This window comes from Phoca vitulina, unplaced genomic scaffold, assembly GCF_004348235.1.
Source record: "Phoca vitulina isolate PV1807 unplaced genomic scaffold, GSC_HSeal_1.0 scaffold29, whole genome shotgun sequence".
NCBI lineage: Eukaryota > Metazoa > Chordata > Mammalia > Carnivora > Phocidae > Phoca > Phoca vitulina.
Window position 1 is genome coordinate 3,107,572 of NW_022589732.1, and position 13,960 is coordinate 3,121,531.

Genomic DNA, 13,960 nt, shown 5'->3' on the forward strand with positions numbered 1-13,960 from the left:
CATTTTCTGCCACTCTGTGGATTGTCTGTTCTAACTCTTAATAGTGTCTTTCAAAGAGCAGAAGTTTTAAATTTAATAAAGTTTAACTTATCAATGACTTCTATTATGTATCAGGCCCTGTTGTACCTAAAATTCATCTCCACACTCAAGGTCATCTGTATTTTCTCCTATGTTATCTTCCAGGAGTTTTATAGTGTTGCAATTTACATTTAGGTCTATGATATATGTTGAGTTCATTTTGTGAGAGATGTAAAATCTAAATTATTATTTTTTGCATGTAGATGTTCAGTCATTCCACACCATGTGTTGAAAAGACTACCTTTCTCCATTGTGTTGTCTTTGCCTCTTTGTCAAAGATTAGTTGACTAATTTTGTGTGTGTCTATTTTTGACTCTCTATTCTGTTTAATTGATCTATTTGTCTATTCTTTCACCAATATCACACTGTTTAGATTATTGTAGCTTTATAGTAAGTCTTGAAGTCAGGCAATGTCAGTCTTCTGACTTTGCTCTTCTTCAATATCTTGTTGGTTATACTGAGTATTTTGCTTTTCCATATATACTTTTGAATCAGTTTGTTGATAGTCACAAAATAAATTGCTGGAATTTTGATTGGGATTTTGTTGAATCTATAGATCAATTTTGGAAGACTGGTACCTTAGCAATATTGAGTCTTCCTACCTCTAAACCTGATGTCTCTCTCCTCTCTCTCTCTCTAGTTTTTTTTTCTTTGATTGCTATATATATATATTTATGTATGTAAATATAAACATTTATGTATATAAATATACATTTATGTATATAAATTTATATTCTTTGATTTCTTCACCAGAATCTTGTGACTTTTATATTTTTATACACACATATACACTGTTTACACTATATAGATCCTAAAAAAATATAAAATTATATGATATTAAAAAATCAGCTAATCCAATCCAAAAATGGAGAAACGGAAGCCCAGAACAAAAATGAGATTTGCACAGACATCAACTGGTTAGTGACAGAGGCAGGACTAGTGCTCAAGTTTTCTGACCTATAGACCTTTTTTGGGGGGGTGGAGGGGAGTTAACTTTTATCATAACATTTCATAGATCCTTGTATTAGTTAACTAGTGATGCCTAACAAATTACCTCAAAATTTAACAATTTAAAACAACAATTATTAACTCACAGTTTCTGGGCCAAGAATCTGAGCATGGCTTAGCTGGATACCTTTGTTCAAAATCTCTTATGAGGTCCCTGTAAGAGGTTTCATCTGAAGAGTCAAATGCAGGAGGATCCATTTTCAAGCTCATTCATATGTTTGTTGGTCAGCCTCAGGTCCTTGCCACAAACTGCTCCAAAGGACTCCTGGTTTCCTCTAGGGTAAATGACCAGAGAGAGAGAGAGAGAACAAAAGACAGAAGCTAGTCTTTTCATAACCTCAAACGTGACATCTTGTCACTCTACCATATTTCATTCAGAGCAGTGGGTGACTAAATCCAAACCACACACTCAAGGGAGGGGATTCCACAAGTGTGTGAATATCAGAAGACAAGAATTACCAGGGGCCATCTTCAAGGCTTCTAATTCTGGCATCAGTCTTTTGGGGCAAAGTATTCAAGAAATAGGAGAAATTGTTGGGGGAATTACTCCCTGCTAGCATCCTTTCTTTACTTCTTTACTCAGAGAGGAAGAGGCTATTGATCATAGAAGGGGTGGAGACTCATTCTTTTGCATAATAAGACACTTTGATCTTCTATGAAATTACCACCAAGCTCTAATCTTAGGACATAGCAACACAATCAAGTCTATTCTCTCCACATCTAGCTCTCATACCTGGTGATTTTTTTTTTTAAGGGAAAAAGAAACCGGCCCCAGATGAGAGAAGACTTAAAAAATTTTTTAACTTAATTTTTAATTTTTTTTGAGAGAGCGAGCGAGCGAACAGGGGCAGAGGGACAGAGGGAGAGGAGGAGAGAGCATATCAAGCAGACTCTATGCCCAGCATGGAGCTCCATGCAGGGCTGAGATCATGACTTGAACCAAAATCAAGAGTTGGAGGCTTACCCCACTGAGCCACCCAGGCACCCTGACAAAAATTTTAAAGCTCTTACATCTGAAATGGTTTTCTGATACACTTTTTCACATGGTTCTTAGAACATATATATGCAGAGAATATATGAATATCACACTGAATAAAACGAAATTAGGAACACCATAAAAAACAGAGATATATGTTTATCTTTTTTGTCTCTTTAAAAAATAATCTGATGTTATTTCAAAATGGCCACATGAGCTATGCAATACTATTACTCTGTACATGAGAAAGAGAGATCTGAATATTTGCTCAATATCATGCATCTACAGTTGTGATTCCAAACCTTGATTACTTGGCAGTGTAATTAGATCCAGGTAATGTATATATCTCTGAACCAAACAACAGAATCAAGGAGAAAGCCTGAGGGAGAGGGAGAAACTTTCATATGACTCCATCTCATAACTGGACAGCCTTTCTTAGGTCACTAACTTTGAAAAGATTCCCTTTCATAGAGAGTGCTGCAGGAATGGGGCGGAAATGTAATTTTACCTAGGGATTAGAATAAACCCTGTGAATCTCCAAAACTGATGGAGATATTAGATTCTGAAAGAACTACAACTTAAAAGCATCAGGCTTTTCTCTGATTCTCCTTTTATATAGTTTGTGGACATAAAGTCATTATGCAGATGTTCTTTGCACTAAAAGACCACTTTGATAAACCTTGAAGTTTTCTAGAGATAAAGCAAAATTTGAAAATAGAGAAATTCAAGACAATGTGGACCCAAAAGCTGAACAGTTCTCCATAATAATAGAAAAAACCTGTTTCCATTTTAGCTAGCATCTCATACAATCATATTATGTTTTCTTTAAGAAAAAAATGTATTTTTCATGTTAAGATTTTGATCGATTCATCCCTGAAAAATATTGATCATATTAGGAAGATGGGTATGAGTTCTTGTCATATAAATTGGGCAGAGGTAAAAAAGAAATACCCAGAATATTGAAAGTATGTGTATGCTGTTGGTGGGATCCTGAAAGGAATTGGATTGACTTTGTTATAGAAGTATTACATGCAGTATTTTCCGGAATAAATAAACCAGACTTTGGAAAATATATTGATGTTGTCTCTTGTGCTAATGTCAAGAGATGAGGAGATGCAGATATTAAGACCGAATTTCTGTGGGATCCAGTGAAGTCCTGAAATGAATGGACTTACCTCTTGTCAGTCACTCCTGGAAGGAAGGCTGCCTTCCCATGAGGGAGTAAAATGGTCCAGATATATCTAGATATACCCTCTCATTATTTTTTTCAATGTAAATATTAAATATTTAATAGGTAAATATTAAACAACACACTACTGCATAAAGAGTGGGCCAAATAAGAAATAAAATGGTAAATCAAATATGTCTCAAAACAACTGAAAAAGAAAACATTCCAAAACCTATGAGATGCAGCAAAGCAGATGTTAGAGTGAAATTTATGCTATAACTACTTGTATTAAGAAAAAAGTTCAAATAAACAACTTACCATTACACCACAAGGAACTAAAGAAAGAAGAAACAGCTAAAAATTAGTAGAGGAAGGAAATAACAAAGAAAAATAGGAAATAAATAAAATAGAGACCAGAATAAACCATAACATAACATTGAAAGTAATCACTAGTTTTTGAAAAAAAAAAAAAAACATACAAAATTGGCAATGCTTTAATTACATTAACTAAGGAAAAAAAGGAAGACTCAAAAACCAAAATGAGAAGTGGAAGAGAAAACAATACAATAGATACCACAGAAATACATAGTGTGATAACAGATTACTATAAACAATTATATACTAACAAATTGGATAACAGCAAAAAAAGACCCAGATAATTCCTAAGAACACACAAGTTACCATGATTGAATCATGAATCTTAAATCCAAAAAATAGGAAAATCTTAGAAATAGGAAATCTTAGACCAATAACAAGAATGAAAGTTGAATTGGGAATCAAAAATCTCCCAGCACAGAAAAGCCTAAGACGACATGATTTCTTTGGTGAATTCTACCAAATATTTAAAAAAATAATTAATGACAGGTTTTATAAAACTCTTACAAATAATGGAATAGAGGGAAAATATTCAAAATCATTCTATGAAGCCAGTATTACCCTGATACCAAAGCAGGATAAAAACAATACAAGAACAAAAAAGTCTAGTTTGTGTAATGTAGGTATTGCTACTCTGGCTTTCTTTTGACATCCATTTACATGATAAATATTTCTCCACCCCCTCACTTTCAATCTGTCTTTAGATCTAAAGTGAGTCTCCTGTAGGCAGCATATAGATGTTTTTTTTTTTAATCCGTTCTGACACCCTATGTCTTTTGATTGGAATATTTAGTGCATTTACATTCAAAGTAATTATTGATCGGTATGTATTTTATTGCCATTTTATTACTGTTTTGTCATTGTTTCTGGAGATTTTGCTAATCCTTTCTTGTCTTTGTCATTTTTGGTCTCTCCTTTACACACAAAGAGTCCCCTTTAATATTTCTTGCAGGGCTGGTTTAGTAGTCATGAACTCCTTTAGTTTTTGTTTGTCTGGGAAACTATCTCTCCTTCTATTCTGAATGATAGCCTTGCTGGATAGAGTATTTGTGGCTGCAGATTTTTCCCATTCAGCCTTTGAATAAATCACGCCACTCCCTTCTGATTTGCCAAGTTTCTGTTGAGAAATCTCCAGCTAGCCTTGTGGGTTTTCCCTTGTAAGTTAAGGACTTCTTTTGTCTTGCTACTTTTAAGATTTTTTTTCTTTATCACTATATTTTGCAAATTTAGTTATAATATGCCTTGGTGTTGGTCTGCTTTTGTTGATTTTGATAGGAGTTCTCTGTGCCTCCTGGATCTGGATGTCTGTTTCCTTCCCCAGATTAGGGAAGTTTTCTGCTATTATTTCTTAAAATAAATTTTCTGTCCCCTTCTCTCTCTCTTCTTCTGGAACTCCTATAATACAAATGTTATTACACTTGATGGAGTTACTGAGTTCCCTAAGTCTGTTCTTGTGTTGCATAGTTCTTTCTCTCTTTCATTCATCCTCACTATTTTCCATTATTTTGTCTTCTAGGTCAGTAATTATTATTCTGCTTCTCCCAGCCTGCTGTTCATTGCATCAAGCCTGTTCCCAGTCTCGTTTATTGCATTCTTCATCTCTGATTCTTTTAAAAATCTTTTATCTCCATTTTAAGGGTCTCCTTTATGTCTTCTATTCTTTTCTCAAGCCCAGAGAATATTCTTGATTATTGTTTTAAATTCTCCATCAGGCATGCTACTTATATCTGTTTCTCTTAGATCTCTGGTCATGACCTCATCTTGTTCTTTCATTTGGGATAAATTCCTCCATCTTGGAATTTTGTTTAAGTCTCTGCCTACTTCTGTGTATTAGAAAAGCTAGTTATGTCTCTTGCTTCTGAAAGTAATGGCCTTATGAAAATGAGGTCATTTTAATTGTGGGACAATTCAAAAAGGTGTAATATATGTGTAATGAGAATACCAGAAGAAGAAAGAGGAAAAAGGACAGAAGAAATAGTTGAAGTGATAATGATTGAGAATTTTCCAAACTTAATGACATACACCAAAGTAGATCCAGGAAGTTAGGAGAACATCAAGCAGGACAAATATTAAAAAATGAAAACCTGGGTATTTAATTTTCAAACTTCAGAAAACCAAAGACAAAGGAAAAACTCCTCTTTTTCCAAAGGAAAAAATATATTACCTGTAGAGGAGCAAAAATAAAATTATGTCAGATTTCTCTTCAGCAACCAGAAAAGCAAGAGAATGGAGTGAAATAAAGTGTTGAAAGAAAAAAAAAATGACCAAATGATACAAGAATGTTGTATCCAGTGAAATTATTCTTCAAAAGTAAACGAGAAATAAAAACTTTCTCAGCCAAGCAAAAATTGGGGGAAATCCAAGACCTGCCTTAATAGAAATGTTGAAATTCTTTGGAAAGAAGGAAAGTACTATAGGTCAGAAATTTGGATCTATATAAAGAAAGGAAAAGTGTTAAAAAAGGAAAAAAATAAAAGTAAAATAAAATCTTATATTTTTCTTATTTTTAATTGACCTAACAAATAACAGTTTGTGCAAAATAATGATAGCAGCAATATGTTCAGTGATTATAGTTTAGAGATAAGTGAAGTGAGTGACAGCAATGTTTTGAAAGAGGAATTAGATATACTCTAATAAGGTAATTATACTACACATGAAATATTTGAAAGAGGACTTGGATTAGTTGTAAATGTACACTGCAAATTCAACATCAGCCACTAAAAAGGTGAAAAAGGAAATATAAGTGATATTGGCAATGGATATTGTGGAGTTGATATTCTATGGGAGAAACAGAAACAATAAGCAAATAAATAAGTAAAATATGTAGTATTTTGAATGGTGATATTGTTCTGTGTATACTTTGTTTGGGCCTTTATTCAAAGATACCAGCTGTACCAAGACACCCCTAAGTCAAATGGGAAATTAGAAAATGGACTGATAATATATGATATTGTTAATTTTGTTAGATTTGATGATGGTGTTGTGGCTGTGTTTCCAAAGAAATAAAAGTATTTGTCATTTAAAGATGTAGACTGAAGTATTTGTGGATAAGATAAAATCAGATTGCAAAAATTTGATAATCCTTGTTGTTGGATGATAAATACAAGGAGGATCTTTATACTATCTTATCTAATTTTGAGTATATTTGGAAAATATAATATAATTTTTTTTTTTTAATGGAAAGCAATGGATGGGGATAGTGGATAGGTTGTGCAGGGAGAGTTGCAAGACCAAATAGAGACAGCACTTAAGAAAGTGGCATTTCAACCAAGGTTGAAGGAGGTGTGGAAAGGAGTTTTGTGGCTCTCTGAGGAAAGAGACCTGGGCAGAACTGGGAGTTAGTGCAGAGGCCTGAGGTAGGAGTGTAAGAAGGGAGGAATCTACTCCAAAGAAAGCTAGGCAAAGCTGTAAATAATTAAAATATGGTGAAAGTTAGCTTCCACTCAGCTTTATAGATAGGAATAATGTACCTTATTGTGTCTTATGCAACAGAACATTTTTGTATAGCATCATGGTGCCAATTAAGTTGTGGCATCATTTTGAGACCAATTATTCAGAGTTTAAAGAAAAAGGAATTGAATTTGTAATTGAAATTGTCAACATTATGAGTTCTTAAAATCCCCAAATTTTTGCAACTTTTCATATTGGAAATGAAAAGGCTACTGAAGCATCCTATAGGTTTTTATTTCTAATAAGTTAAATATCAATAGCCATTTCCCACAAAGAACAAAGTTCTTTTGAGTCCTCAATAATTTTTTAAAAGAGTGAAGGTATGTATGGCCAAAAAGTGAGCACAATTCTATGAATTATTCCCAGCTGTGACCAGTTTTATTGAAGTAAAATTAACAACAGTGTTATATAGTTTCAGGAATACAACATATCAATTCACCCATTCTGTTACTCTGTGCTCACCATGATAAGTATTGTCACCATCTGTCAGCATGCAGCATTATTAAAATATTATTGACTATATTCCCTATACTGTACTTTTTTAAAAAATCTCTGTGACATTTATTTTATAACTGGAAGTTTCTAACTCTTAATCTCCTTTATCTTTTTCACCCATCCCCCTCCACGTACCCTCTGACAACCAGCAGTTTATTCTCTGTATTTAAGAGTCTATTTGAGGGCGCCTGGGTGGCTCAGTTGGTTAAGCAACTGCCTTCGGCTCAGGTCATGATCCTGGAGTCCTGGGATCGAGTCCCACATCGGGCTCCCTGCTCAGCGGGGGGTCCGCTTCTCCCTCTGACCCTCTTCCCTCTCATGCTCTCTGTCTCTCATTCTCTCTCTCTCAAATAAATAAATAAAATCTTAAAAAAAAAGTCTATTTGATTTTTCTTTTTTTTTTTTAGATTCCACATATAAGTGAAATCATATGGTATTTGTCTTTCTTTGTCTGACTTATTTCACTTAGCACAATACCCTCTAGCTCCATCCATGTTGTTGCAGATGTCAAGATCTCATTTTTTTTTATGGCTGAGCAATATTCCATTTTATATATATATATATCTCACATCTTCTTTATCCATTCTTCTATCAATGGATACTTGGTTTGTTTCCATAGCTTATAAATAATGCTGTAATAAACATAGGGATGCATATATCTTTTCAAATTAGTGTTTTCATATTTTCTTCAGTAAGTGCCCTGTAGTGGAATTACTGGGTTGAATGGCATTTCTATTTTGCATTTTTTGAGGAACCTCCATAATTTTTTCCACAGTGGCTACACCAATTTGCATTCCCACCAACAGTGCATAAGAGTTTCTTTTTCTCCACATCCTCACCAACATTTATTATTTCCTGTCTTTTTGAATCTAGCCATTTTAACAGGTGTAAGGCAATCTCACTGTGGTTTTGGTTTGCATTTCCTTGATGATAAGTGATATTGTGTACCTTTTCATGTGTCTGTTGGCCATTTGTATGTCTTTGGAAAAATGTTCATTCAGGTCCTGTGCCCATTTTTTGTATCTTGCAACTTTTTTTAAAAAAAGATTTTATTTATTAGAGAAAGCAGGGGAGGAGCAGAGGGATAGGGAGAAGCAGACTCCCCGCTGAGCAGGGAGCCCAATGCCAGGCTCAATCCCAGGACACTGAGATCATGACCTGAGCCAAAGACAAATGTTTAACCAACTGAGCCACCCAGGCACCCTGTATCTTGCAACTTTACTGAATTTATTTATCAGTTATAATATCTTTTGGTGTAGTCTTTAGGGTTTTCTACATATGGTATCATGTCATCTACAAATAATGCTAGTTCTACTTCTTCTTTACCAATTTGGAGGCTATTTATTTATTTATTTTTCTTGTCTGATTGCTGCAGCTAGGACTTCCAGTACTGTATTGAATAAAAGTGGGGAGAATGCACATCCTTATTTTGTTCCTGATCTTAGAGGAAAAACGTTCAGTTTTTCACCATTGAGTATGATGTTTGCTGTGGGTTTTTCATATATGGTCTTTATTATGTTGAGATATGTTCTCTTTAAACCAACTTGTCCAGAGTTTTTATCATGAATGGATGTTGTGTTTTGTCAAATACTTTTATGTGTCTATTGAGATGATCATATCTTTTGATAATGTGATTTATTACATTGGATGATTTGCAAATACTGAACCACACTTGCATCCCTGGAATAAATCCTACTTGATTGTGGTGAATGATTTTTTAATGTATAGTTGATAATTTGCTAATATTTTGTTGAGGATTTTGCATCTATGTTCAGAGATATTGGCCTGTAATTTTTGTTTGTTGTTATTTTTGTTTTTGTTTTTAGTATTTTTTTCTGTAACTATTTTCTCTGCTTCTTTTTCTTTTTCTTTTTAAAGATTTTATTTATTTATTTGAGAGATAGCAAGAGAGAGCATGAGCAGAGGCAGGGAAGAGGGAGAAGCAGGCTCTCAGCTAAGCAGGGAGCCAGATGGGGGGCTCGATTCTGGAGATCATGACCTGAACTGAAGACAGATGCTTAACCAGTTGAGCCACCCAGCCATCCCTATTTTTAGTATCTTTGTCTGGTTTTGGAATCAGGATAATTATAACCTCATAGAATGAATTTGGAAGTTTTCCTTCCTCTTCTTTTTTTTGTAATAGCTTGACAATCGGTATTAACTCTTTTTTTTTTAAGATTTTATTTATTTATTTGACAGAGAGAGACACAGCGAGAGAGGGAACACAAGCAGGGGGAGTGGGAGAGGGAGAAGCAGGCTTCCTGCAGAGCAGGGAGCCCAATGCAGGGCTCGATCCCAGGACCCTGGGGTCATGACCTGAGCTGAAGGCAGACACTTAATGACTGAGCCACCCAGGCATCCCTGTATTAACTCTTTTTTAAATATTTGGTAGAATTAACCTGTGAAGCCATCTCACCCTGATACTTTTGTTAGGAGTTTTTGTTTACTGATTCAATTTCATCACTAGTAATTGGTCTGTTCAAATTTTCTATTTCTTCTTGTTTCAGTTTTGGAAGATTATATGTTTCTAGGAATTTGTCCATTTCTTCTAGGTTGTTGAATTTATTGGCATATCATTTTTTATAATATTTATAATTATACATTATATATAATACTTTATATTTCTGTGCTATCAGTTGTTATTTCTCTGTGTCACTGACCTTTTAAATTGTTTTTTATTTTCTATTTTATTTATTTCTGCTTTAATCTTTATTATTGTCTTCCTTCTGCTAGCTTTGGGCTTTGTTCTTTTTCTAGCCTTTTTAGATGTAAGTTTAAGGTGTTTATTTAAGATTTTTTTCATTTCTTGATGTAGGTCTGTATTGTTATACTCCCTCTTAGAACTCCTTTTGCTGTGTCCCAAAGACTTTGGACCATTGTATTTTCATTTTCATTTGTTTCCATATATATATATATTTTTAACTTTTGTCTAAATGTTTTTATTTGAAAAAATAGTTGCACCAAGCAAGAGCTTACTTTCCCCACTCCAAATTAAAACAGAGCGTAATAGGGGCAAACGTCATTTGGCAGACAGTTCCAGTATGTGAATATCCTTCTACTCCCTGTGGTTGGGGCAACTTTATTCACCAGCAGTCGTTCTTACACAAAATATTAACCCCAAGTACTAATGTCACATAAAAGGAAGTGGTCTTAATTTCATGTGTGGGGAAGTATGTTCTATAAATGCCAAAAGGTAGGAGAAGCACAAACACAACCCACTCTTAAAAAAAAACTAAATAGTTCAAAGAATTTTCCATCCCCCCCACCCCTTATTCCCGTATTAAAAAGTAGTGCTGGGGTCTGACACCCAGATTTGGTTTTTATCCTGGCCATTTACAAAGTGTTTGCCCATCTGACTTGCATCATTAGGGTTATGGATAAAAGTTCATTCACTTTGAAGAGAGGTGTATCTACTCCTTCCTCCTCTTCTTGCCTTCATGCTCATGTTCCTTGGGGTGGCTGCTATCTGAGGGTCTTTTAGAGCCACCGTGCTGTTTGGCTTCTTCCAAAAACTTGTCCAAACCAAAAGGATCTTCCTCAAACTGAACTGGTCCTTCTTGGCCTCTTTGCCTATGGTCTGAACCAGAAAACTCCTTATCGGGAACAAATCTGTTGGTCTTTATTCTGGCTTCTAGGTCATCACCATACATGTCCTTGTCCAGATTTTTACTAGGCCTGTAAATATTCTGGGCCATATCTTTACCACCTCTCCAGGCTTGATCATAAACGTTGTAAATTTCATCTTCTCCACCTGCAAAACCACTGTCCATACCCTTGGACTGGTTGAAAAGCCTTTGGTCATACTGAACTTCATTGGACATCTGAGGATTGGGCACACCAAGAGCAATGACTTCACTGATATCTCGATTTTCATTTCTCTGTAGTTTCGACCTCTTATCAGGAACTGCCCTGGAAAGATTCCTGTTGTGCTGTCTCTCTTTTCGCCTGTCATGCCGGATTTCATCCCTCTCATGTGCCTCCCCATCCTCTTTTTTCACATGGGTTTTGATCCCAGCTCTTCTCTCCCTGGCTTTCTGGGCCATTTCTCTAAGTTTCTCTTCATGTTTCTCCTTTTCTTCTTGAGCCATCTTTCTCTCTACTTGAGCACGCATTTGTACAGCTTCATGAGCTTTCCGATCAGCAATATAGAGGGCTTTGGCCAGCTTGGCAAAGTTCTCATTGATGTGAACTGTCTGCAGGCCTCTTCCATCAACAGCCAGACGTTTGTCTAATGGAATCGTATACCCCTTTGCATTTTTCCAGTTTGAAGTGCAAGGAGGGATCTTCCACTCTTGTTCCTTCACAGTCATCTTTCGGCTAGGAGAATGCATGACAGGTGCAGGAGGGGAAGGTGGTCCTCGGGGAATTTTCTTATTAATCTTGAACCTTGGAGGCTCCGTTGGATCTTTCTGCATTTCCACCATCCGAATAACTCTCTGTTTAGCTCCAGAATTGAAAGCCACTCCTTGTTGAGATGGTGTGTATCGAATATATTGAGCAGGAGCCAGTTTATCAGCAGCTCGAACTGGCATGGCTGCAGCAACCTTCTGTGATACAGATTTTTCTAAGGCTACCTTTGTCTTTTCTGTTATCTCTTTAATGGCTTCTTCATCAGGTCTTTGCAGGTCTGGGTCATCTGCATTCATGACTTCCTTGGGAACCAGGTCAGTATACTTGCTATAAATGACCTTGTCTTTTGACTGTCCTTGCCGAGCAATTGCATCATATTTAATTTTTCCTTCAGCATCCCCCTGAATGGCCAGTGCATTTGACATTTTTTTCTTTCGCCCCATATCCAGTGGATACTGCGCCACATGGATCTCTGGAAAAGCACCTCCATCTCCAAAATCCTCTAATAACCGAGGTATCCAGCCTTTCCGGTACCCGTATGGGGGAGGTTCTCTTCGGGAGGAGACCAGTGAGGTCTGTCGTGATCTCTGGGATCTTGCCCTTTCTTCAGCCTCAAGCTGGTCCTGAGATAGCTGAGTAGGTGCAAGTAAAAAGCTGGTGAGCGCGATCTTCTTCCACTTCTTCCAGCGCGAGCGACCAGTTTCCATATATTTTTAAATTTCCTCTTTGATTTCTCGGTTGACCCATTGATTATTTAGTAGCATGTTACTTAGCCTCCATATATTTGTGTCCTTTCCAGATTTTTTTCTTGTAATTGATTTCTAGTTTCATATCGTGGTTGAAAAGTATGCTTGATATGATTTTAATTTTTTGACCTGGGTTTTTGATCCTTCCAGTCCAAGAAGATGGTTTTCAGTGACTTGAGGGACTTTGACCAAATTTAGCTTTCTTCCTTGTCATTGTGGATTTTTAAATGTATTTGTTAATTTTTCTTTTTCATTCACTCTTCATTTTCTCATTTTTTTTCTTTTTTCCTTTCTTTTTCTCATTTTTTCTACTTATATTTTTTCTCAGTCTTTCTTTTTAAATTTCGTTTGTATTTATTTTGTTTATTTTTATTTTTGTTTGGTATTGTGTTTTGATTCCATTAAAAGATCAGTTTGTTAGATGGCCTTTAGAAGTGATTTTCTTTTTAAGTGAATTGGACAAAGCCTCTCATCAACTTATCTCAATTTTAAGCTGATTTTTGGATACCTTAACTCCAAGCTTAGCAGTAAATCCATAATGTTGCCAGGCCTTTCTGCCATCTCTGCTGAGGAGGAGACCCACGCTGCAACTGCTGACTCTTTGAGACCATCAGCAATGGTAACTTGGTAAAAGCTAAGTTGGTCTAACACATCCTGACTGGAAAAGAGGTGGATGAGACGATCATTGATGAAATTCAAGAGAACTCCTTCAGCAGTGTGTAAGAGAAAGAGGCCTGAAGGAAACTTTGTTAGTGTCTGATATACAGAACTGCCACCAAAAGGATATTGTTTGTAGAGACTTAAAGGCAGAAAACTTGCTCTGGATACTCACATGAACATCAAGATTGCAAAGTTTTGCTTCAGAAATGAATTTTGCAGTAAGTTAGATACCTTCTGTGACAGCCTACCCCCTCCCCCATGCTTCCCTAGAACTCTTCCAGGTTCAAAAGTACACCGTGGACCGGAGGTGTATGTGTGGAGCCCAAGAGTCATCCTATACACACTGTTCAGTGGAGTGTGTATAGGGATCCTTTTGATGGACAGAACTTCAAGGAGCTGTGGGAGTGGGCACTGAGCAGAAAATACCATATTCCCTTTTACTTGTCCATGGAATATGAAAACCTGGTCAAGAAATTTCTCATTCTCAATCCCAGTAAGAGAGGCACTTTAAAACAAATTATGAAGGCTCAGTTGATGAATGCGTGGGACATGAAGAAGCCTTATATGGAAACACTCCCTGACTACAAAGATCCCTAGTTGGTGGTGTTCATGAATTAGATATATGAAGAGATGCAGGACTCACTGTTGGGCCAA

The 13,960-nt window shown here is 35.9% G+C and overlaps 1 protein-coding gene across 1 annotated transcript; it reads right to left on the bottom strand.

Moving 5' to 3' along the window:
- Window positions 1–10,479: 10,479 nt before the first annotated feature.
- On the bottom strand, window positions 10,480–12,607 carry LOC116644201 (SNW domain-containing protein 1-like). Its single transcript, XM_032423560.1, has one exon. It carries the CDS (start codon window positions 12,605–12,607, stop codon window positions 10,961–10,963), a length of 1,647 nt encoding a protein of 548 aa, XP_032279451.1. The 3' UTR covers window positions 10,480–10,960.
- Between the last annotated feature and the right edge of the window lie 1,353 nt (window positions 12,608–13,960).